Source organism: Spermophilus citellus (assembly GCF_964194105.1).
Source record: "Spermophilus citellus genome assembly, chromosome: 5".
Taxonomy (NCBI): Eukaryota; Metazoa; Chordata; class Mammalia; order Rodentia; family Sciuridae; genus Spermophilus; species Spermophilus citellus.
In genome coordinates, this window is record NC_138186.1 from 164,301,096 (window position 1) to 164,326,671 (window position 25,576).

Genomic DNA, 25,576 nt, shown 5'->3' on the forward strand with positions numbered 1-25,576 from the left:
CTTTATATCTAGTTAGTTGGTATTAATACTAATTTACTACAAAGTCTAAGACAAACCAATGTCAAGTAGATTCTGTGCCATTTGTCAGGACTTTCAGCTGCTAGTGAGGGGACTCATGGAAGAGCTCATGTATCACGGCACCTGTTTCTGGCACCTGTTTCTCTGTGTCTGTCAACTTCGGTGTTTGGCTTTGGCTTTATCTGAGAATGAGCGCAGTGTGGAACACCCAGGACCACTCAGGAGTACAGCCTTAAGGCTTATGTCCACCTCTGAAAGTGAGATGCCTAACCCACCGTAAAATTTGAGAATTGTTTTACAGTGATACTTTTAACAGCTATTTATACCTATTATCTAAACTGAAAATTATCTTCCTGCCTCTCTGGCTGTCAGATAACAACTGTTATTAGAGTGAGACATGAGTGGCAGTCCCTAGAGACTCCAGGCCTGAGACACCATGCTGTAAAAATGGAAGACACGACACTTGTTCATCACAAATCCCCAGGCCTGCGCCATGGCCTCCGCTGGGGAGAATCAGAGGTGGTCTTCAGGCATTGCCTCCTCTGCACAGTTGTGATTCTTTTTAGCAGTGTATATAACTATGGAAGAGTAGGACACAGAGAAGCAAAGCAGTCAGGTTGAGCTGGCCCTGTCACATGACTATTCCAGAGGGTGTGCAGAGAGAGATGTTTGTACATGCTTCTCGCTCCCACCTGTGGTAGCAAGGGGAGAGAGCAGAGCATGCCCTGCGGGTTGTGCTGAATTCAACATTCTTCTTAATCCTAGTATTTTAGTATTAGAAATGCATCTAACCCTCTGAGCCAGAAAGGGAACTGAGGGGACCCCCTGCCTTGTGGTGCCTGCGTTTCTGCATCCTGTCTCCCACCTTGTGATGTACTGTCCCTCCTTTATCAGTGGAATAAGTACATTTTCCTTTGTCAGTAAAAAAGTGTGTTTTTCTCTAGTTCACATTCAGAGATTCGTTATGCTAAGGGAGGGACTAAAGGAGTGAAAAGACAGGATTCCCGTCCCAGGGAGCCCACGTTGATATAGGAAAAAGCCAAACTCATTGAAAGTTACATAGATGCTGTTACTATTTAAGCAATAAAGATCAAAGGAGATGCATAATAATATTCCTTTCTTTAGTAATAACATATTCCATTGTGTAGTACCATTTTTTATGTTTCTTAATGGAGGTCTTCTGAATTTGACTCTCGGGTTGATTACAAAACTTTTTAGGAATCTGTTACTATTACTGCATTAGTTGGATATTACCAATGAGTAATTGTTGGCCATTCTACACATCTGCTTACCTATTTGGCTTCACTGTTTTGAATTTTGTTGAATGTGTAGGGAGTGTATGTCAAGTTACTTCAACTACAGGTTGATTGATCCATGAGTTTGGGGGCTTATTCAGTAACAAACTGAACTTTTAGCAGGTCTTTTTGGTGAGAACTTTATCATGTTTCCTCTTCATTTTTCAGGAAACAAACTAAATATTACATTCTTTTCAGCTGTGTCTTTTCCTATGTGGGCCGTGCCTTTTGTGACCATGAGAAATGTATGTATCTGGGGCTGGGGATGTGGCTCAGGCAGTGGCGCGCTAGCCTGGCATGGGTGCGGCCTGGGTTCGATCCTCAGCACCACATACAAATAAAGATGTTGTGTCCGCTGAAGGCTAAGAAATAAATATTAAAATTCTCTCTCTCTCTCTTTAAAAAAAAAAAAAAAAGAAAGAAATGTATCTGTGTCTTGTTTTGGGAAAGAGTTTTGTGTGTATGGTTTTTTTGGGGTTTTTTGGGGGGCACAATTGCAGTATTAACGCAAATGGTCCCCCCATCCTCACTTTCCCTCCTGTGTTTTACAGGCAGTCAGATGCCTCCTCAGCCACCTGGGAGCCAGTCAGAATCCAGTTCCCATCCTGCCTTGAGCCAGTCACCAATGCCACAGGAAAGAGGTGAGTCTTCAGTTCACATCCTATGCACTGATCATGCTTTGAGTATAGAAGGCTCATATGAGTTTTCTCACCCATTTGTCTTCTTACAGATAATTTTTTAAAAGGATGCTTATCAGATAAACAGAACTCTATAAGTAACAACAAATTTGGGGAGAAGGGATTCTTTCTTGCAGATTGGATTACATGTTACCAAAGTGTAATTCAAGGCCCAAAGAATCAGTATGTCCACAAAACACCATGAAGTGTAGTCTGTGTTTGATTGTAGTCTGCTTAGTCCAGCTGGGTGCAGATCACTATGAGTGGCTCAATGTGGGCGTCAGTCCTAGTAAAAGGAAGTGTGCGAGCACACGTGCACTCAGGCACACGTGCTGACCTGACCAGTCACTTGTTCCAGTAGACTTGATGGTAAAATTTAAACTCATATTTCAACTTATCGTATAAAATTGTAAGATCTAACTGGAGCAGACCTGAAAGCTCAGTGTACAGTTGAAGAAACTGAGGACTACGTTTGCCCGTGGTTTCCTCACTCCCAGCGTCTACTTAGAGACTGGGCTTTTCCTGAAGCCGCCGCCTCTGTGCCTCACTCCGTGCTGTGTGTCAGCCTGTGGTGCCTCTGCCTCCCCTGCACGGCGGTGCTCCTCCTCCAGTCAGCATTCACTTTTGTGCCATTGCTCCTGTGGTGGTGGTGGTGGTGATTTTAATTCAGATTGGTGTAGACCAGGGCTTACGTCACTATGGGCTGCTGTTCTCAGTCACTTCCCACAGCCTGTGGGTCAAGCTTGTCCACCTGTCCACCCTGTTCCACAGGAGATGCCACTTTGTTCCATGTGGGCCTGGAGGCCAGGAGTTGCCTGCCGGCTAGGTAGCTGATGTCTAGAGGGCTGCTTGAGCCCTGACATTATGATTATTTCTGTAAGGACTGAAGAGATGATGATTTGCTGCTAATTAGACTTATGAGGTTTAAGTTATTTTACATATTAAAAATTCAGTGGCACATAATTTAGAAAGCAGTGCCATTAAAAAGATGGATTAGACTTATCTATGTATCATTTGTGTTGAATGTTTAGTGGAATAAAGTGAATTTTTCATTTCCTAATACCTTTACTTATTAGCGTTATTATTATAGTTTAAGGTGTAATTAATACTTTAATTCCCTTATCAAGATAATACAGGGTGTTAATCATGGACTAAGTTAATGGTTCTCAAACTTTAGCGTGCTTGAGAGTTGTTGCAGGACTTAAAACCCATTGCTGGCCCACCACAGATTTCTGATGAAGACACTCAAAATCTGCATTTCTGACAAGCTCCAGGTACCGTGATGCACAGAGCTAAGGGGCACCTGGAGAAGCGCTGCCTGCAACTCCACAGTCTTTAACAGGCCTCATCATGGTGCGAACCTGAGCATTTGTTTCTGTGCGCTCTCGACGTTCTATATGTCACTCTAGCCAGGTCCCCTAAGATTGCTCCTCTGTGTAAGCTCCTCCCTGGGCCCCATCGTCCTGAAGACCTTACAGACATCCCTGGACAGAGTATGTTCCAGTGCCATACTTGTGGGCAGCTTGCTGCTCTATGTAAGTGGGGGGGCTGACCTTCTGTGCATGGCGGTGGGGACAGGATGGGATAGAGGAAGCCCTGCATGGAGCACCTGTGGGCCGGGTCTAGAACCAATCTGAAGATGGCTGTCACCTCACTAATTCTCAACAAGGGCCTGTGGCAGCACTTACACTGGCACAAGTCTGTTGATATCACATGTCACAGGGTAAGTGCCCCTTATGTGGGATCCTGGAATGTAGAACTTAGGAGACCAAAGAGAAATTCTGTCAAATCTCCTCAACCCTGGCAACTGATAGGTGTTAAGATTAGGAAATGTGGGGAAGCAGGTATGAGGTCAGGATGACAATGGGGAAGGCTGGTTAATGTGACAACATGGGAAATCACCACAGCTATCAACGCTTCCTCTGGTTGCCTTAGATGCTAAATCTGAATTAACTTTTTTTTGCGAGGGGCACATATTCCCTAAACCTTTTCTGAAAGATTGTGCTAGAGACGCTATTTGCATTCTCTTTTGTGCTTTTATTGGTTAGATAACCTCCTAAAAAGCAAAACTTCATTTCTTAAAATGACTACTATGTTAAATGATGCGTTGCCATACATGAGTTAAATTTTCTCAAAATTGGACAGCAAAGATCAAAAGAAAATGACTTTATTGTTTGTTCAAATTTAGGAAGAGATGTCAGCTCCTAATAACATTTGCTATGATGGTAAAAATTCATTTTTGCTTTTCCATCATTTGTTGTGCACCAACAATGGACAGTATAAAACAAGGTCATAGAATACCCTTCTAGAACATTCCCTATCATTGATTCTTTACTGAAAAGCAGTTTAATTTCATTTATAACCTTATATTTGATATATGTCCCTCTCAAGGAAGTTATAAGAAAAAAAGCAAGAAATAATACAACAATGATTTAGGATCTATTTTCAAAAGTATTTTTCTCAGAAACCATGGACTCTGATAGATCAGGTAAGAACAGAGCTGATTTCAACAAGACGAAGATGTCAGGGAGACTCCATGCATTCCCATTTTCTTTAATGTGTCCAGGAGGACGTTTCCTTTCATGGTGTGTGCAAAGGGAGAGCTGGCACAGCTGTTCCTATGTGGAGTGCCCCCTTCTTGCTCCTGCCCAGAGTCCTCCTGAGGTGCGGCAGCACTGACACCACCACCCTGGAGCCAGGTCCTTCCAGGTGCAGAAGGCCAGCTCCTGCTCTGCTGTCCTTCCTTCCCACATGATGCTTATGTCCCTGTGCAGGAAGAGAGTTTTATAAACCTCAGGCTGCCCTGGGCATGGGAACCACCCTGGCAAGGTAGGGCAGTGCCCACCCCAACCCATCTCTGGTTCATTACCCTTTTGTGCTTGATAGTTCTATATGGAATTTTGTCAAAAGATAGTGACAAATCCATCTCCCCACATTAACACAGACGAAAATAGCCCTGGGTTTCTACAGCTTTGTTTCCATATATACAGGTATTTGTGCATAAATATGAACGTGGCACTATAGGTTACCAAAGGGGAGAAAGGCAAAGTCTCTTAGCCTCTTTATTCTCTCACACAGTGTCATTTCCGCTGTTTTCACCCATTTTCCAATATAAACTTGATTTGATGCTTCGCTGTTGGACCTTTTTACTAATTGAATAAAGAAAATTAGTTCAGATTCTTCGGTATTTACTTTATTGCTGATATAAATTCAAAAAAAGAAAGAAAGGCCCAAACTTCAGTTTGATGTTCAGTAGTGACATATTTGCCATTGATTTTTATTTTAAACCAAATCTTCTCTCTATAGACCTCATATAACAGTGTTCAGAATTGTTATTAAATCACCTCACCAAAAAATGGAGTAGTATAAATAAGGCTACCTAAGATTAGAGGAACAGTTAGGGTAGCCCTAAAATATTAAAATAGATTTTACAGGAAAATTGTACCTAGCAAGTGTGGATTAGTTTTATCCTTGTTTCTTAATCTTTTAACATGCGTGTCTTAAAAATTCAAAAAGAGCAGTATGAAACAGCTTATTATTGTGTTGCTCTGTTTTACAAGAGGGCGTGGAAGGAATATGGAGTAATCATCTGAGCGGATAAATAAGTATAATAATTATTAACATTAAAGTGATCACATTTTTAACCCCTATAGTGTGTTAAGCTTAATGAAACTACCAGCTGCCCTTCTGGTTTATTGGATTAGCAATTAGGTGAAAACGTTGAAAGAAGACTTATTTATTTGGACAGATGTAGAGAGGTCAGAATTAATTTTTCGAAAACCTTTTAATTGAATTCCCTTTTAATTTTCACAGTAGTGTCTTGTTAAATATTCATGTTAATGCTGGTGGCTTTCTGAAGGTCTGAACTAGATCTGGATTCTCAAAATCAACATAGATTGTTTAACCCTTTTCATCTAGTGCGCCAGCAGGGACTTCCTGAGCATAATCCCACAGTATTTGAATAATTAGAAGGTAGTAATGAGGATTTAATTAGTCCTTGAGATATGCTGGAACACAACCCCTAAGAACTTTCCCTTTCGGACACAGTGCATGGAATCGATGCTGCTGCAAGTCTGTGATGTGCTAGGAAATGTATTCTGTGGCCAGAGGCATTTGTTTGGCACCATTCTTTGACTGCCAGATACATACGAAGGGATCCTGGGTGGGGTTTTCCAGAATTGTTGAATAGCTTCTCCTAGCCTTCACTTTTGTCCCCCTTGCTGACCAGATGTGGACCTCGCCTCCCTCTGCCGTGTTGAGGCAGAGTCGCTGTCCTGGCGACATACAGGCTGGCTGTGCCTGCAGGAGAACTGGCTCTCGATGGTGCTGTGGTTGGTGAAGTCGGACCAGTGGCACTTCCACTGTGGCTGTGGACTGAGAACAGAGATAGCACAATTGTGCATTTGTATGATGTCCTGGAATTTTTTCCAGCCAAACTTAGGGTCTTTGACAGCTGTTTGTCAGCAGAATCACAAAAACTTCATCTTTGGAACCTGATCTTCTCAAAGTGATGTTTATTGGCAGTTGCATTTTTATAAATATAAATAGTGCTGCTGTCCAACAAGAGCACATCTCAGATGGGGTATGGTCCTGCCTTTTGATGTCCTCTTTGTGTGCTACCAAAAATAGTAAATTAGAATGTCTGTATTTCAGTAGTCTGAGATTTACAATTTATGTATTTTACTTAAACTGATTGAACAGTATGTCTTCATTATTCTTTTTCTTCTACTATTAACCCCAAATGTTCACTGCCTTAGTGTAATTTTATTCCCACCAATTAGTGCTGTACTTTTGTTTCCTTTCAATCTGAATAGAATTTCTCATCAGATTTTTAGTCACATCATTCAAGGATGGCAAATCTTTTCAAAAGCACAGAACAACCAAATATTAGAACATTTCTGGTTCTCAAATTTAAAAAGTTTACCATTTTGCCAAAATAGATCATTTGCTGTGATACAGTATTTCTCCCTCTTAGGTCACTGCTGCTGTTTAGATGTTTCTCCAGCTGGGCAGCTGTAGTGTCCTTCTAAACTGGAATTCTCACATATGAAGAGTAGCACTAAGTGAAATGTCCAGAGACCACCTCCCCTCACCATCTCCATGCTCTTTATAACCCAAGAGTATTTCATTACATACTTAAAATTTTTGAAGTTTTTAATACTACCAGTTTGTTTCAAGTGATATTTATACCATAAGTTAGTTTTGAAATTTTAAAAATTACTCTGAATACTTTAATTGACCTAACTCCTTAATCATCAAGAACAGATTAACAAGTTGGCCCTGAAATGAAGGAGACCACCAAGATAACTGTTAAGGAGTTGGAAATGAGATTTATTATTTGTTAAAAATTGTTCTGGTTTTGCAAACTACAGAAATTATTTTGTTCATCTTTCTATTGAATTCTCAGTTTTAAATAGGACAGTGAATCTGCTGATGTTGAGATGTTCCTCAGGTTATGCTAATTGTCAGAAAATGTTTTCATAACCCATATTGTTAGTTCTTTCTCTTTCTGAAGAGATGGTATTTTACTTTCCCACTGCTGTAAGAAGAGCATTATCAATATTCCGCCCTTACCCTTGTGGCAGTTAATTCAGCCTCTGCTCTTGAGAATCCCTTTTGTGTGGTCTGTGAAAGATGCAAATAAACTCAAATGGGAGGTTTTATACTAGAAAGGATATCTAGACTTCACTCTAGAAAGGTGTTTCTAATTTCTTGAGCCTCAGACCTCTGGTTTTGGGCTAGACTGTGGGCAAGCCCAAGGGGTGCAGCTGTAGTGTAACTACTGTGTGAGGTTCATCATCAAGTTCCTTCTCAGACTACTGTCCAGATGTATGTCCATCAAAAAGCTGAGAAAATATGTCACATACAGTAAAAACTAATTTATGTTCATTGAGAAATCATTGATCTTTAAAAATATTTTTTAAAAGTATAATTTTGTTACTTTTGTTATATGTCGTAATCTTATGAATTGTCAATTAAAGCTTTTAATAGTTAACACTCACTTTTAACCTGCTCATTATTCTTCAGTGGAAGTATTTGAGAACATCTGGATCTTGGGTAAATTTGCCATTGTGTATGGCACACACTGACAGACACCAGCAGGTTCTCCCCTGCTCCTTTTGTGTTCCTCCTCAGTGAACGGTCACCCTGTATCCCAACCAGCAGGCTTGAGGCCACGCTTGATGCTTTTTTCTCCCACGTCTTCCCCAGGCTACCTAACTTCCCTACTGGACTGCAGTGGTTTCCATACCTTTGCGGGTCTAAATGTACTGTCACTTCCCTAGTCCAGGCCAGCTAGGCACCTTCAGAAGCCTCCAGCTCTTTTTCCTGTCTATTTTGCATGCCACATCCCAAACAGTCATGCCAGAAGACAAGAATTGCATCAGTGCCTGTGCCTTGGAGAAAGGCACACTGATCTGCTAGTGGGGGCCCTTCCGTACCCAGCTCCTACTTCCCCTTCTCTCACTACACTGTGGTTCTCATGTCCTCGTGCCACATTGACCCTCTTTTAGGACCTTTACATACTCCTTTCTCCAACTGGCATGCTTTTGCCCCCATACTACTTCAGCTCTGCCCCCTGAGGTTCGTATTGCCTGCCCAGCATATTGATCCTTCGGGTTCTGGTGGCCTGGTACCTAGGAGGGCCCAAGGTAGAGTTTGCTGGGTGGGCAGATGCATAAAGCTTGCCCATCATGGCGCTGCCCCTATAGGTCAGGTGCTTAGGAGGAGGCAGCTTGCTCAAGGCCCACTCACTGCCAGGGAACAGCTGCAACACCCCAGGCCCAGAACACCTTGAGCTCCATGAGGACGAGCACCAGAGCTTTCTCATTGTCACAATCCACTGATTCTTATTTCATATACTGTTTCTAACTTTAATCTGTCAGGACCTTGGAGTCAAAAGATCTGAGTTCAGGTGGAAATTTTACCACTATCCAGTTTTGTGATCTGGGACAATTAATTAAATCTCTGTTCCCTTAAATATGGATTAGAGTGTGCCATGAATTTATTGCAGAGGTCAAATGAGATCTTGTATCTCAAGTTGGTTAATTGCATGGCATTGTAAAAATATTAATAATGAGCATCAGCATCAGGTACATCTAGCTCAAGTGTGACCCGGTTTGAAAGTCCATAGAAAGTAGTTTCTTGGCTTCTTCCAGCACAGAGACATATGCAGGCTCTCATTGCCCTCAGCACTAAAGCTGACTTTTGCAGATAAAACTTTGAAAATGTGCACATGGAAAGGCTGGCTGTTCTGTCCCATCTGCCATCTGGTATTTAGTTTGATTCCTCCCCTGATTCTAATTTACTCAATGATAGATGGTGTAAGTTTCAAGGCTAGTCAGTAGCTGAGAGGGCTGTTGTGGAGGGGGGCAGCTTTGATGCTGTGGTGTGTGCCCCCTTGCATAGGGTGCTACATTTGCAGGGAAAAGAGAGGGGGTGATTCTGCCAGTTAACCTAATAGCACAGCTGGTAAGACACGGGGGTCCCCGGTTAAAGCCTTGAATGGGTCATTAGTTTCTGTCTTCCTCAAAGCAATTCATGTTGCGAAGAGAAGCAGGCAGGAAAATAAATACTGAAGATATTAAAATGTTCCAAGAATACTTTCTAAAAAATATTTTTCTCTCCAAACCGGACTCTTACACCTATTTGGGAAGAGAAATGGCCTGTCTCTAGTTGGAGACACTCGGCTGAGGTGGTGACGTGTGACCATTATTTCACACATGTGGTGAGACATCTTTTATTGAACTGGGCTTTTAGAAGCAAGGCAGTAATTCTGTGAATTTTTTTAACGGGACGCCACCATGAAAATAAATTGTCCATGTGCCACAGGGAAACCACGCTTTGCTTTTTGGTGGCTTGTGGAACCTTAGGTATCTTATTGATGTCCTGACAGTGCAAAGCTCTCTGCTGGTTGAAGAGACACCTCTGAAGAAATTAAATTTTGGTGTTTCGGTTCTGGCTGTCCTACATAAGCTGGGGCATTCTCTCCTTGCTATTTCCTTTCTCATGTAGTGACAAACCATGACTTGGGCTTTGTGCTTAATTTGTTTTTTTTTCCAACAGGATTTAAAGTCTCTAAAACTTAATGTTGCAGAATGTGTTGTATTGTATGAAGATGAAAAGAGGACACAGTTGGCAGCCAAGACCCATGTTCAAATTCCCTTCAGTTTAATTTTGGAAAATTTGTTCACTATTCATTTAGCTACTTCTATATTTGCCTTCTAATGTCCTTCAACCCAGAAGTGTATTTTCCTTGAATGGTACTCTCACCCATCGCTGACAGTTTTGAAGTTTTGACAAACTGTCATTGCAGATCTGGGTTCATAGAGCTTCTTGATAGTTTCCTGTATCAATCCAACACAAATGTGCTTTAAGGCCTAAATTTACTATTTAAAATTAAATGAAATTTTATTCTATTTTTGATAACTTTTTAGTGCTACTAAAGATCAGCTATATCTATCTCTATATTGTCCAGAAAAGAAATTTTTCACATCCTTACTGTACAGAAACACTCTGCATTCCATTTCATATCTTATTTGGAAAATTCTTATGATAAATAAATCCATTGCTTTAAACATTTTTTGGGCTACTAAGATTTAAGATTCTTGTTTGTAAGGATTTTCTCTTTTACAAATAAGAGAATCATACGTAGCATTTTTCTTAAACTGGGGAAAATGTTCATTAAACAAATCACTAATAGGACAATGCTAAAGAATATGTTGGGGAGCTGGGATGTGGCTCAGAGGTAAAGCGCTTGCCTAGCATGAGTGGGGCACTGGGTTCGATCCTCAGCATCACATGAAAATAAAATAATGATATTGTGTCCACCTATAACTGAAAAAATAAATATTTTTTTAAAAAAGAATATATTGAAAAGGTCTTGAAAATTCACCTAATAAAAAAATATAGGCCGGGTGCAGTGGCACATGCCTATTATCCCAGCAGCTTGGGAGGCCGAGACAGGAGAATTGGAAGTTCAAAGCCAGCCTCGGCAACATGGCAAAGCCATAAGCATCTCAGCGGTACCCTATCTCTAAATAAAATACAAAAATGTGCTGAGGATATGGCTCAGTGGTGAAGCACCCCTGGGTTCAATGAAAAAAAAAAAAAGGTAAATGTTTAGAAATGCTGATTCACGTAGGCCAGTTTTCCCAGAGTGATGAAGGGATTTTTATTTGATTAAAGAAAAATGTCTATTGACTTAATCTTTAAAACTGGGTCTCCATAATGCAGAGGGAAATATCATTTTTTTCTAAACCTGCAGTAAACATTACTTACACTGCCATGTGACAAGAATGGGTTATTGGTTTGATGTTGTCCCTTAATGGTAAGGTTGCTACCATAGGAGAATGGCCCTAAGTAAACCGTGCTTTAAAAAGGTAGACTAGGCCTGGGATTATGGCTCAGTGGCCTAGCTTCTGCGAGGCCCTGGGTTCAATCTTCAGCACCACAGAAAAACAAATTATTTATTTTAAAAAAATATTTATTTTTTTTAAAAAAAAGCAGACTAAATGCCTCCCAGTCGGGTCCTGGCAACCCTGCGCCCCCTGTGCTGTCTTTAGCTATTGGATGTTTGGAAATTACCAAGTTGTCATTAAATACATAATTTAGCACTGTGCCTTTGGAATATAGATTGTCAGCCTCCTATCAGAAGGTGGAAAGAAGCTGCCCAAGATTTCTCCCAGAACTGGGAGATCAGCAGAAAGTGCCAGCAGAATGCCTTTGTCCTGGCCAGGGTCTTATAAAGCCGTGAAGAGAAAGGTCTCCCCTAGGTCAGACCTGGGTCTTCTTGTAAACCCCACATAAAACCCTCAAGGATTGGTTAATCCATTGCACAGTTGTTTATAAAGCTAGCCATCGTCGTGATGCCTGAGATCCCGTGGGCCAGAATCTTTGCCCTTTACCTTAAGAGTCTGTTCAGACCCTTGATAGAAATTTCAGTGTCTCTTTCCCTCCTCCCCCCACTGTCCATCTTTCCCTCTCTCAGTTGGCCTCCCACTCTCTGTCAAGGAGGATGTACACTGAATTTTGAGCCATCAGAGCTAATCAGTACCTACCAGAGCTAGATAGAGGGGCTAAGCTTAGCTTTTCTGAGCCAAATGACATAGCTGGCCGATTATTTCTGGAAGCAGCTATTTGTAGAGGTTCAGTGCTGTCTGGATAGTGAACCACGTGAGGCAAGCCACCCCTCAGCTCTGACTGAGGTATGGAGCAGGCAAGTCCCAGAGACACAGGCTTCCTAGGCAAGGGCCTCAGGATGTGGGTCACAGTGTCAAGGGGGGTAGCAGTTGCACTGCAGGGAAGTGACCAATGTCCAAATCCTTGAGGCACTTTACTGATGAATGGCTTGTAGAAAAACCTGGCACAGGAAGCTAGTTTGGAAACTTGGAGTAGTTCCAACGGGAAGTTCATGGTGGGTTATATTAAAAATCATGTGACCAATAGTAGCTGTCACTCACTGAGCCTCTGACAGGTGCACAGGGCTGACCGAGCCTTGTGCTTTGCACATTGCCTCAGTTCATTTTATGAGACAGGCTCTTGACAGAAAAGGAAACTGAGGCTTGACTGAACTTGCCGGAAGCTCCCTGATTGGAAGCAGGGCAGCCACTTTCTGGGCTCTGCCTGCAGGCCCCACGGTGGGCCGGGAAGAGTGGAGGATGTGGTGTAGGTGGATGGAGGCCCAACGGGGAGCAATCTCTTTCCCCTTCCCTCCCTTGCTGTCATCTGTCAGTTGCTGCTGCTGCTCGACAGTCCTTCCTTCAGCTGTGATACTCTGAAGACAGGTGGCACAGGAAGCAACAGTCTGACTTACTAAGCTGCTTTTGTACAGTAAAAGTAAATGGATACAGAATGAAGTGGCCTTATTATTTCCTAAAGGCATATGTATCTGTCCAACTCCAAGCCAGACACCTTGCTTGGACAAATGAGAAGAGAAGCTTTTAAGTACTCAGGTGCTCGCCGTCTGGGAGAGAGCCAGACACACTAACAGATGATAGCGTGGTGACAGCTCCACCACACGTGACTTCAGGCTGCTTTCCTGGAAGGCCAAGGAGTGTGGTGGGCAGGAGGCTGGGGAAGGCAGAGGACAGGAGTTCATCCCTGTGGTGGAAGCGAAGTCTTGTGAGGCATGATCAGTGGGGGATGCTGCAGAGCATCTTGCTTTCACCCCATGCTTCCCATTAGTGGGTGTCTTTCCCTATTGATATGTAAAATATGAGAGCATTAGACATAGTAGGGATGAAACTTGTTTTTTGAAGCACAATGTGTGTTGAATGTGAATATGTAAACACATGCACATTAGATCATGATATAAAATGTTTCCTAGTTGGATGCAGTGGTGTATACCTATAGTCCCAGCAACTTGGGAGGCTAAGGCAGGAGGATCACTTGAGCCCAGGAGTTGGAGACCAGCCTGAGCAACATCTGAAATCCCATCTATAAATGAATGAATGAATGAATGTATGTATGTATGTTTCCCAGGGCTGGGGATGCAACTTGCTGGTAAAGCTTAGCATGTGTGAGGCCCTAGGTTCAGTCCCAGGTACGGCAACAATAATGGAATTTCCTGGCTGTGAACTGGTTTGAAAACGAGTGTTTGTACATAACCTCAGCAAATTCACCTCTGTGAGCCACAATGTCTTTAGGTTGTTTTGAAACTTAAATGAACTAATAATAAGCAATTTTTTTGCATGCAATATATGTTCATAAGAGTCACCTGTTTACCTAGATCAGGGAATAGCACCCTACCTGGAAATATTTGCTAAGTGGCAGGATTTGCATAGATTTGCAGGGCTAAAGCAACCTGGTACCTATAGGGATCTCAGACGTCCTGGGGGACAGAAGCACAGTGGGAAGAGACAGGAGAAAGGAGGGGCCAAATGCTGAAGACATGTGTGCTGGCCAGGAAGCAAATCAAGGCAGACCTCATTCTGAGAGGAGGAAAACAGGAGGTGGGGCAAGGTGGGGAGCCCAGGGGCCAGAGGCAGGAGTTGGAAGAGGCCTTGCTGCTTCTCTTGGATGTGAGTGTTCCCTTGTTGACCTTCAGGAGCTGAGCCAGGGTGGGGTTTAGAGAAAGGGGTAAGGTGTTAAGCTAAGCATGGAAAAGAACTAACCAAATGAAAGGGTACCCCACAGACCTCTGGGAGTACAGGAGCTTTGGTTCCTCCATGTGGTTTAGGACTCAAGACTAAATTTGACTTCAAGGAAACCGTTGCCTTCCCCAGTTTTAAGTGGACCCTCCCCAGATACTCTGACCCCACCTGTACCTTTTTATTGTACTCAGACCTATTTATTTTGAATTGTTGGATGTCCATTTTCCACTGGATACTGGAGTGGAAGCTCCCTAAGGGCAGACACTGTCTGTTTTGCTCCTTGCTTAATATCCCAGCACCTGGCACTAAATAAATGATAAAGAGAGCCAAGAGAAGTGATCACCCATTGACCAAGATGTTACCGTTTTTTCCTCATATAAAATTATAAGCTGCTTTGTAATTTTATCATTTTTCATCGTGGATAAGATTTGTTTTCTGTTCAACAGAGTTTTAAGTTGAGTGCAAGGATCACACCTTTTGCTTAAAAAAAAAAAATGTGTTTTTTTTCCTTATCCTTGTCATAGTTCCATGAATGCTAGAGTAAAATTGAGGCATGCTGGTAGAAGATCTGTGTAACATTGTGGATTGAGTTACCAGTTTGATAGCTTAAATTAGAACTCACAATGAATAAAGGGCTCATAGAATCGCTAGAAAGGCAATAGTAATGCCTTGGTATAGCATCTTCATGGGGAAAAGCGCTTTTGCATACACTTTTCTTACTGAATTCTCAGAACAATCTTGTAAGCCAAGGCAAGAAGTGCTTTCACTATTTCTTACAAAAGAGCCCACGGGTCCCACAAGAGGGTCGGTAGAGGCAGTCTCTAACCCACTTCTTCTGGTTCCAGACAGGTCAGAGTGTGTGTTTCTCCTGTCCTGACACATGACCTTCTCTCTAAGAAAACAGATTTTGCTTGAAATTCTTTTCCTAAAGGGCAGCTTATTGTTTATGCCAGAAATGTGCCTCTCTTCATTTACAGTGTGGTAATACTAGTTTTTGTGGTATTTATCCAGGTAATGCAGGACTTAAAAATGGTAAATTTAATTTTAAAAACCCTTCTATTTGTTTACTTTATAGATGAAATACATTTTCATATGGAATATCTAAGAAACAGTGTTATATATAACATATATGATAATTATCTATTTTAGTACTTTGTCCAAAGTTTATCCCTATGTTAGATATTTACTATATAACATAATTCTATAGTATATTTAATAACTATAGTTTCATAATGTATAGGAAATTCGTTTTATACTTTCTAGATTTCCCTTACTAGAAAGTTGATTTTCTAAACTCAGCTTACGACTAGGAAATCTCACAGCTCTTTAAAGCTGCAGCTGCATTCTCCCAGCTGTCAGACTGCGGCACAAGCTGCCATTTCATAATAACTTTCTAAAAGTAAAGTACATCCAAATATGTCACCATAAATAGAGAATTTGAGGTTGAACTTTGATTTTTCCCCCCATTTGGGGGGAAATATTCAGACCTTTATTTCATTCAAAATAAAGATGTTTAAAACAACAACAACAAATTAAAGGACTCCCCCCCCCAAAAAACAATATAAATGGAATTACAGACCCAATTTAGATTTTTTTTTTTTTTTTTAGGAGAGAAAATGTTCAGACCAGAATCATAGAGAACTAGAGCTAAAGTGACCCTGCTACCATCAAGTGCCACCTCTATTTTAATAGGCAAGGACTCAGGTACCTGAGGGCTCTGCAGCTGGCTGGAATGTGCACAGCAGAGTGCAAGGCCAGGACTGGCATCCTGTGATCCCAGGAATCCCTGGCCATAGTAGATGCTGACATTTTCTGAGAGCTTTGGGGCACCAGGCCTGGCTGTTAGTGTGTTTCTGAGCTCACATCCACCTTGTTGACTCTCCCCACTTTGCACTTGAGGAAACAATAGATTCATATAGCTTCTAGATATCACTTTAACTCTCACTTGACTTCTAACTTTGAACTTTACTCCCTTTCAGCCCCTTCTCAATGCTACCAATTAGAGTAGAACTAGTTTCAAAAATGTACGCCGAATCCTGTCACTTTGCAGCTATGACAATATACAGCTGATGCCAGTGTTAATCAAGCCTCAGGGCCAACTTCCCATGGGTCTGCAGGGCAGGGCACATCCATTGGTGTGTGATGGCAGCTATGCCTGCTACACAGGAGGGAGAGTTCTCAGGGCCAGTGGGGACAGGCAGATGACATGGACAGCTCTAGAACAGGAATCAAAAGATCCACTGGACACTGTTCATGTGGACTGCTGATCAGGGAGATATTCACAGCACAGCCACCAGTCATAAAATGCCTCTGCAAGGCTGCGCGGAAATATCGAGGCTTTAGGCAGGACTCTGGCTGGAGAAGGGGCAGAGGGTCACCCCCAGGAGAGCCCTTTTTAAAAAATATTTTTATTAGTTGTTGATGATTTTTTTAACTTATTTATATGCTGAGAATCGAACCTAGGAAGTCACACATGCTAGGCAAGCGCTCTACTGCTAAGCCACAACCTCAGCCCCCGCTCTCCTGCCCTTTCCCTCCGCCCTCCCCTGCCCCAGGAGAGCCCTTTTAACCCTCTGGTTACACAGGTGCTGGACCATGTGAATCCCATGTGTTTAAGTATAAAACAGATGTAGAAATAAGAACTGGCTTGTTTATTCTGACTGGAAACTACATGTGAACATGTGGGGTGCTGGAGTTTAGAGGTTTTCTTGGTCGTTTATGAAGCAGAATGTTGGCATTGTCCTGTCTATCTTTAGTATGCAGAACACTTTCATGGGTTGGATCAGTTGATCCTTACAAGAACTTCATCTCTATTTCAAGATAGAGGAAACTGAGGCTTGGAAAAATTACCATTTGCCCAAGGTCACACAGCAGTGGGGTTCAATCTGCATTGCAAGGTGTCTGTTTACACATCCACCTCCTCTGTTCTGAGCTGGAGGCACAGAACTGTAACCCAGGCCTTCTGGCAGTCCGTTGTGTCAGATGGCAATAGCTGAGACGGAAGCAGGGAAGTTGTCACCTTCCCCTTCTGAGGTCTTGGGGGTTCCAGGGAAAGGGGCAACTCTTTTGGAAAATAGACAACAAGATTTTAAGAAGCTCCTGTAAGTGGAGCTGTTGAAAATACATGGAGAGAAAATTAACTCCTAGTTTTAATTTCTATTTGAAGAGGTGAATTCCACACCTCATAGAACTTGTCCATAAGTTACAGAATTTGATGCTATGGTACTTTCTCTATGTTGCAATACTAGGGATCAACCAGGGCTTCTCACCTGCTGGGCAAATGCTCCACCATAAAGCTACACCCTGGGCACTGCATTTAAATTAGCTTTCAGATTCCACTTCCTTTTAAAGTCTTTTCACAAACTTGATTTTTCTGCAAAATGTCTTTGATCATTGGGATAGTTCCCATGGAATTCTCATGTGATGTGTGTTTTTAAGTACTGAACAATAGTCTAAAATAAAGAAGTAGCTTGCCCAGGTGAGAATTCTTAGAACTCACTTGAACAAACCATAAGCCTGCAGGAGAGGTCCCAGAAGCAGCAGCCACTGACAGCTCTAGGGTTATCATCAGAGCTCCGAGGCCTTTCATGGACACCTGTATGGTAGAGGTGAAATGGAATGCTAAATGGACCTGGGTTGTGTGCTTTGCTAATGAAGAGGAAAGCAGTCGGGGAGAGAACTCAGACACGGTCTGTATGGAATTGGATTTTTTTTTTAATTCAACAAGGCTGTATCTGAAACTCTAGAGAATTTTATAGTAAAGCTTAGATAAATATTTCATGTAACATCTTAAGAAGCAATCACTTATAGTAATTTTAGTCCTCTGATTTCTGTTTGTTTTCAGATTTGAAAAAGCAAACATTTTCTATGATGATTTATATCTAGGAGCTGCCAATTGAGCCCAATTTCAGAAGACTTATCTTTATAAATAAATAGGATAATAAAGACTAGCTCTACCTACTTTTATATCTCTTTAGGTAGAAGCAATGTTAAAAGTATCTCCCTCTCTTTTTTTCTTAGTGAAATGTCAACCATAGCCTTTGTAAACATAAAGTACCATTTACCCTCCCAGGTTTCAGCTGCCCTTAGATGGAGGTCTTGTCTCACCCAGCACCTCTGCAATTGATTTTCTTTGGAAACTGCAGCCCTGGTTCTCCTCTGGAGCAGGCATCAACCTGCCTTGCCCCAGTTAGAGGCTTCCCTTGGCAACGCGGGCACAGTGACCAGCACCAACACTTGGTTCTGGAAGCTATTTCTCACACTGCCCTTTGTTGGTTTGCTACTTTGATTATACAAGCTTTTCTTAGAAATATGTCTCACTCAAGGGCTCTCCGTCCAGACAGCCCATGCTGCTTACTAGCATTCATCCCAGCTGCTAGCACATGGACACACCTGATATTGTAGTTCTGCATCATTTAAAGATTCATCTTCTTTATCCATTTAAAGCACCACACTAACCCCTACTGTGTTGTGCTGAGCACTCTCTTGTGTGCCTAAAGAATTAAACCTTCATTCGTTTAAAAAAAAAAAAAAAAAAGATTTGTTTTTGATGCTTTGTGCCACACTCCTGTGAGACATACAATGCAGCAGTAAGTCCAGACATGATCCTTGCCATCATGGAGCTTATGTTTTAGTGGTGGAAAATAGAGGAAAAGCGAGCCAAAAAATAATAGCAGTAATACTTAGAGGTTGCAAAATGTGCTGTGAATATAGGTAGGTGTGAAATAGGCTGAGAGACTGCAGGGTGTGGGGCAGGGAGAGCCGCCTAGAGAACCAGGAGGGTCCAGGAACGTCTAAAGGATCGGAAAGACTTTTGTTGAGTGGGAGAGTCGGATGTTATCTTCTTGGAACTTCCAGAAGGCCAGCAGACATGAGGATAGCAGAAGAGAAAGCTATAGGAAAAGGGGGTGAAGTAAGGCAACTGCCGGGCCATGAAGGATCTGTGACGGGGTCAGGTGTTTGAATGTGAGTCCCACCAACTGTGGGGAGCCTTGGGGGGCTTTATGCAGTTCACCTGCAAAGGGAGTGTGAGAGTCAGCTCCTGGAAGGGCTTCCAGTGGGTCAGGAGTCCAGTTGAACAGCACTTGTCCTGGGAGCTCAGCTCTGTGCAGGGGACGCTGGGGGCAGGGGGCGTGAGACTGTGCTGTAAGCAGAGGTGCTGAGGAGCTGGGCACAACATGTGCACCTGGCGAGGGTGCAGGCTTCTCAGCTCTGCCTGGTACCTTTCTTTCATGAAGGCCTTACCTCTAAGAGCTGTTACGGTAACTTGCCTTTCTTGCTCTTTTCCTCTCTCCAGGTCAAGTTCACCATCTTCTGAGTTCCTGGGAACTCTCTCATGAGAATTCTGGATTAGGACCAGGATGTCCCCATGGCACCCTCCCAGATCCCTCACCTGGGTTTGAGATGTCTTTGGATATTTCTTAGGAGAATCTCAGTACCAGCCCTCTCCCCATGGACCCTCTGCACAATCCCATGTCCGTTTCTGTGCCTGCAGAGATTATGAAGCACCTGCATTTATGTGTTCCATCTGTTTTCCACATAGGTTTTATGGCAGGCACACAAAGAAACCCTCAGATGTCTCAGTACGGACCTCAGCAGACAGGACCGTCCATGTCGCCTCATCCTTCTCCTGGGGGCCAGGTGCACCCTGGAATCAGTAGCTTTCAGCAGAGCAACTCGAGTGGGACTTACGGCCCGCAGATGAGCCAGTATGGACCCCAAGGTAAACATGGCGCAGTGAGTGGTGCGAGTCTCTCAATACACTAGTCCTTCTGGGTCTTAATGCTTTAAGTGTGCTTTAAGATTCCCTTGGTGGAGCTGGGGCTGTGGCTCAGGGGTAGAGTGCTTGCCTAGCATGTGTGAGGCACTGGGTTCCATCCTCAGCACCACATAAGAATGAATAAAATAAAGGTATTGTGTTCATCTACAACTAAAAATAAAAATTAAATTAAAAAAAGATTCTCTGGTCCCTGACACAGGCTGTGAGGTTAATGCAGACCCACAGTCCTTGAGCTGCCTATCCATAATGCTGGGAAGAACCACAGCCCCTGTTCCTTAATTAAGCGCTAAGTGTGCCTTGTGTTAACAGTTCCTAATGGGGGAGCAAACCTGTCTCTTCAGTGCCATTCCAGTGCTTATGGAGAAAGGACGCAAGCCTTAGCTTAGAAGGTTCTGATTTATTAGGGCTCATCTTGTGGGACTCGAATTTTGCACCTTTCTCTCAGTAATCCCCTTTAGGACCTCAGTCTCTTGACTCAGAAGGGTGTCCCTGCTCATGGCCCACCAGCCTGTCTTTGGGGTGCTGAGCAGGTGGGGGCATTTCTCACTTCCCCGACCATCACCATCGACTCCTGGAAGACAGCACGAGCCTGACACAGGTGCATATCCTCCAACAGGAAGAAAAGGGGAGCGTGGAAGGATAAGTGGAAGCTGCCCCAGATGCACCCCCCAGGATCGCTTTCCTAGAGCTCATGCAGGTTTTATCAGATATGCAGAGTCCTTTCATCAAGGGTTAACCTCATCTGGATGTATGTGTGTGTATTTTTGAAAGTCACTATGGGCAGTAGGACATTTGAATTTAGCACATTCTTTATATTTTGTTTACTTAGACATTAATGGATAATTTAGAGAACGGGATAATCTAGCACAATTCCTAGAGTTTCCTCACCTCTGAAAATCTCAGGAACACTCCAAGGGAAGATGAGAGCATCGGGCTGCCCATCCCTCCACGGCCCCTCCAGTCCTGCATGGGATAAGCCTCTTGGAGAGCCATGTGTCTTTAGCTGGGCCACATCCGGGGGGGGGGGGGGGGCAGAGGCCCAGGCACCTCACAGACAGCCTCCTCGTCCTGCTTTATGGGAAGGGAGTGGCACTGCCAGTGTGGTCCTGCATCTTGCCTTGTACTGCTGTGTTCTGTTTCCTTTGCAGTTGTTTCTGTGCTAGGAAACTGCAACAAAACCCAAAGCATGAGTCTTCTTGCCTTGGCATGTGTGCACCTGCGCAGAGCGTGGACTCTGTTTTGCATGCTTCCCTTCATGCCACGTCATACAGGTTTTCCAGGTTATTAACGCAGCAAGCCTTAGGATGCTCTTCCTGGCTGACAGTAACGGTCTGCCTGTCTTTGTCAGCACAGGTCATCATGACCTGTAGGGCTTGAGGCAGGACTGGTGAGTGACTTATTCTGGGAACTGCCCTTACTGTTTCTGTAGCTGTCAAGGAAAGAAGAAAACTGTAGACAGTTGGAAAGCAATTTACAAATTATGGTGGGCCTGGAAAATGTGGACTTTTTCTCAGAATATACCTGGAGACAAGGTTGCAGCTCTGTTTTCAGAACTGGCTGCTGAATGCTGAAGGTCTAGGCCTTAACTTACAACCTTGAGGCTTCGTGTGATTTTTGACGTAGGTCTCTGTACTCCTCAGCAAGTCAGTCTTGGAGCCCCTTCCTCTACTCAGTGACAGAAGACGGCCTCAGACCATCCAACAAGTCCTTTGTGAATAAACCTTGAGCTTCTGCTATGGGAGTCAATAGTAGGGAAGATGATTTCCATGGAATGAATTCCTTTTTTGACAAAATCCTCCTTCAGTTTTCTGGAATCATTGATTATGAAGACTCTTCACTTAAGAGTACTGAGCCTGTAAGAATTCTCTCACCCAACCTGCTATGTGTTGTTGAACTATTGCTTACGCCCTCTGTGAGTTACTTTTCTTCTGGAAAATGAGAAAATTGGATTCTATTACCTTGGAAATAACTTTCAATTCCAATGTTCCACAAGCCTAAATTTTGCTTCAATTCTAGGCTGTTTTATATTAGCGTAGCTACTGGATCCCCGTGGGACAGTACTGTTACATTGGCAGGGCAGAGAGGCGCTTTCCCACTGATTCCTCCCTAGCCCTCTGGGTTTTATCTTGATGAGGTCTGCCTAAGTTGCTGGCCTCGAGCCCACCATCCTCCTGTAAGAAGGTGTTCATGAACCAGGGCCATCCCTCTGTCCCCAATCTCCTGCTTTTTTGTGCCCTCCTCCCTCTTCTCTCCACATGGCACCCACACACTGTTCATTCTGAGGTGCATCCCTTCAAGGGTCCTGCACAGGCAAGGCTGATGCCAGGGATAAAACTAGTGTCCCAGGTTTCTCATGTTCAAATCCACACCGCAGCCTGGTCTCAACCAGCACCTGGTGCAGGAGAAGCACAGTGCACAGGACTCTGCCACTCGGGGAGCGCTCTTTCCTTCTCATTTCTCTTTGATGATCCTTTGAAGCAGGGACACAAATGATATTTTCTTTTCTTCCTCTCCTTAATTAACTACTCTGATTACCAGTAAAACATTCTGCTTGCATCTTCCCAGTTTAGGTTTTCATATCTTTGGAAAGACACACGTGTGAATGGCAAGTGTCCTGAGCTTCGTCCTGTTTTCAATGACTTTTTCTTAGATTGTGTACTTGAGAGATCTCAGGGGAAGATACTTCTTACCTCTGTTTTTACTTTTGTCACAAGCAGCTTCTCCAAAATCGTTCTCAATAATAAAGAGCTTTTGTTAAGCATGTCTCTGCCCTGGGTCCCACTGTGAGGCAGGTCATGTTTCCATGCTGCTTCACAGAGGAGGAAACTGAGGCACGTAGCAGTTGAGGCTTTCTCCAGGGTGGGCAGTGACTGATGTGGCCAGCCCACTCCCTAGTGCGGGAAGGCCTTTGTAAGCACATCCCATTGAGGAGGTTGGTCACTTACCACAACCCCACAGGTTTAAATGGCAGAGCCAGGCTCACAGGGACAGTGGCCTCAGAGGCCATTCACACAGTCACTGGCTGACCACGTCCCAGGCCTCGCTGTACTCCCTTCATTCACAGGCCACGCAGAAAGCAAAAGCAAAAGGCTTGCCATGCACCTTCGGGAGCCAAGAACGTGTTAGGAATCCAGTCATGGAAATACATCAAAAGTACCAAAGAGGGCAAGAGAAAAGTCCTATGAAGTGGAGAAGGGGGAATTGTTAGAAATACTATAAAATCTGAATTATTAAATATACAAATGAGATGAAACCAACTTAAATGTGTAAAAATATTTAATTACAGTCTGTTTTACAAAGTAGTACCTTTCTACCTTCAAGGAAACACACATAGTAACTACCCTTGCAAAGTATTTGCAAGGTAAGAGGGCCATGGGGACTCACTTTAATAAACAGACTTATGTAAATAACTATTAATTATTAATAAGTAAATTTTTATGGGAAAAGAACTGAAATCAGTTTTATCTTCATAGCCCTTTTATTTCTTAAGGACAAAGATTCTATTTTGTTTTTTGTGTTCTCTAGAAAAACATCTCTCACACTGAGCATCTATAGATACTCTGCTTATTTGACATTGTTTGCAAAGAGGAGCAAGGACCTGGCCGTTGTTTTGCTACAAATAAATAGTGTTACCTCAGGCAGGTCACAACAATTCTGAGACTAGATATCACTCACTTGTACAGTAGCAACTGAGTGTTTGTTCAGGTCCTCCATGTGGAGCTGTGCATGTTGTACACTGACATAGCCTAGTGTTGTGCCTTCGTTTTACAGTGTCTGTCTTAGGAAGCAGAGGACCCACAAGTAGGTAAGTCTGATCAACTGTTTACTTCTCGATTTAATAAAAGGTGTTTTTCCGGAAGGATCTCAACATTTTTTCTTTAAAATAAATTAAAAGCCATCTGTAATCTTCTTTTTCCATTCCTTTCTCATAAATTCAGCAAAAACAAAATTATATTCAGTTGAAATGAATGCAGTTCCAAAGTAGTGAATTCTATAGTAATAATATTGAAGCCATTTTGGTCTAGAGGAGCAAGGTACAGATATTGCAAGTTGTCCCTTTTGCGGGCCCTCTTGTGGGCCCCTGGCCTGCCTGACCCAGAGTTTCTGGCTCCACTCTTGTAAATCTGGATCCCTGTTTGTCTCCCTACCTTCCACAGGGGAGGGGCAGGGGTGCCTGCTTCCTGGGTTATGAGCTGGGGTCCGAAGGTCACCTTGGTGCAGCCTTGGTGCAGAGGTGGATGCCGCTCTTTTTTGGACTCAACTGTGTCTATGCTACGGCTCTCCCTGGTGTCACTCATTTCTTTTTCTTTTCTTTTTTTCTTTTTTCTTTTTTTTTGGTGGGGGTAATGGATGGTAACACACTTCAGGGTTATGGCTTCTTGTTCCCTTAGCCCTGTTTTATGTTTAAATTGACAGAAGCCAAAGGATTAATCCATTTTCTACATGGTTTTGTTTTATTGAAGGAATATTGTAAACCTGTGTTAATAATAGTAGAATAAAGCAAATGGAATTAGATCACTTAATTGAAAAAGGAAGGTTGATGTAAGCAAGTCTTCTTTTGATGTTCACATTTAGCTTAAGTGACAAGATTTAAGTGTGAATTTTTCTTAGACTGATAATCATCATGATTTGATCAAAACCTGTGAATTTTTTAAAAAGTCAAAAAAAATTACAATGAAAATCAACTCAAAATAGAAAAAAAAAGAAGAAGAAGAAGAAAGGGAGGGGGAAAGCTGGGCATTGCTGTGCCCCCTGTAATCCCAGCTGCTTACAAGGCTGAAGCATGAGGATCATGAATCCAAGACCAGCCTGTACAGCTCATGGAGACCCCATCTCTAGGAAAGGGAAAAAAAGAAAAAAAAGTTAGTTTGACTTCGGTAAAGCTAATTATTCTACCTTGATAATTAACGTCAGCAGCACGCACAGGACAATGTCCTTTCTGCTAGTCCACAGGACGAGCACCTTATGGTTGTATTGGTGGCTTTCACTGCTGCTGGTCTTGTTGAGGACAGCCACAGGCAGTAGTCAGGATGACCACACATGGACACACGGCTCTGCTACATGTCTTAGCACAGTGCCTTATCCTGTGGCCCGTAGCTCTGCTATTTATTAAAGTGTTTGCTTAAAAAAAGACCATCTGTTGGGTGACATTTCTGCAGGAACATACCCAGATAGCCAAGTGAGGTGGGTGGAAGTGTCCCTTGCTGGCCTCTTGCCCCGACACTCTCCATTGCAGCTTTGAGCCCAGTCCTGCAGCATGTGACAGTGAAATTCCCAGCGCAGGCTCCTTCCAGACTCAGTTTCTTATAGTAGACACATTACTACTGTATACTGAAGTTGATTATTGCATTCAGACCATACCTTTTTGTGTAATTGTTAATATCAATGTTTATTCTTTTTTATACTTACCTCTTTTTCAGGAATAACTTTATTATGTGTGCACCATGAAAGTAAAGTTTGACCCTAACACAATAGAGCAAAGATAATTCCTGTTCACTAGTAAAAACTAATGAATATCGGAACAATTTTTATCATTTCCTTACAAACTATTCCTTGTCAGTTGTCCAGAAATAGTCATTGCTTTGTCCCTTCAGCAACCATAGGAGATAGGTGATCTCCTATGTACCCTCTTTATAGATGAGGAGACTGAGCTTCAATGACAAATAGCTTTCCAAAGTCCACACATGCAAGAACCAGGTCTGCTCTGCTGTCACA

The 25,576-nt window shown here is 42.9% G+C and overlaps 1 protein-coding gene across 3 annotated transcripts in view; it reads left to right on the forward strand.

Moving 5' to 3' along the window:
- The window catches only part of ARID1B (AT-rich interaction domain 1B), a 409,511-nt gene that overhangs the window by 320,567 nt on the left and 63,368 nt on the right, over positions 1-25,576 (forward strand). For all 3 annotated transcript variants that reach the window (XM_081296020.1, XM_081296019.1, XM_081296021.1), the window contains exons 6-7: positions 1,865-1,954; positions 19,625-19,804. In XM_081296020.1, the coding sequence (XP_081152146.1) occupies positions 1,865-1,954; positions 19,625-19,804 (270 nt within the window). The remainder of the gene's footprint in view (positions 1-1,864; positions 1,955-19,624; positions 19,805-25,576) is intronic.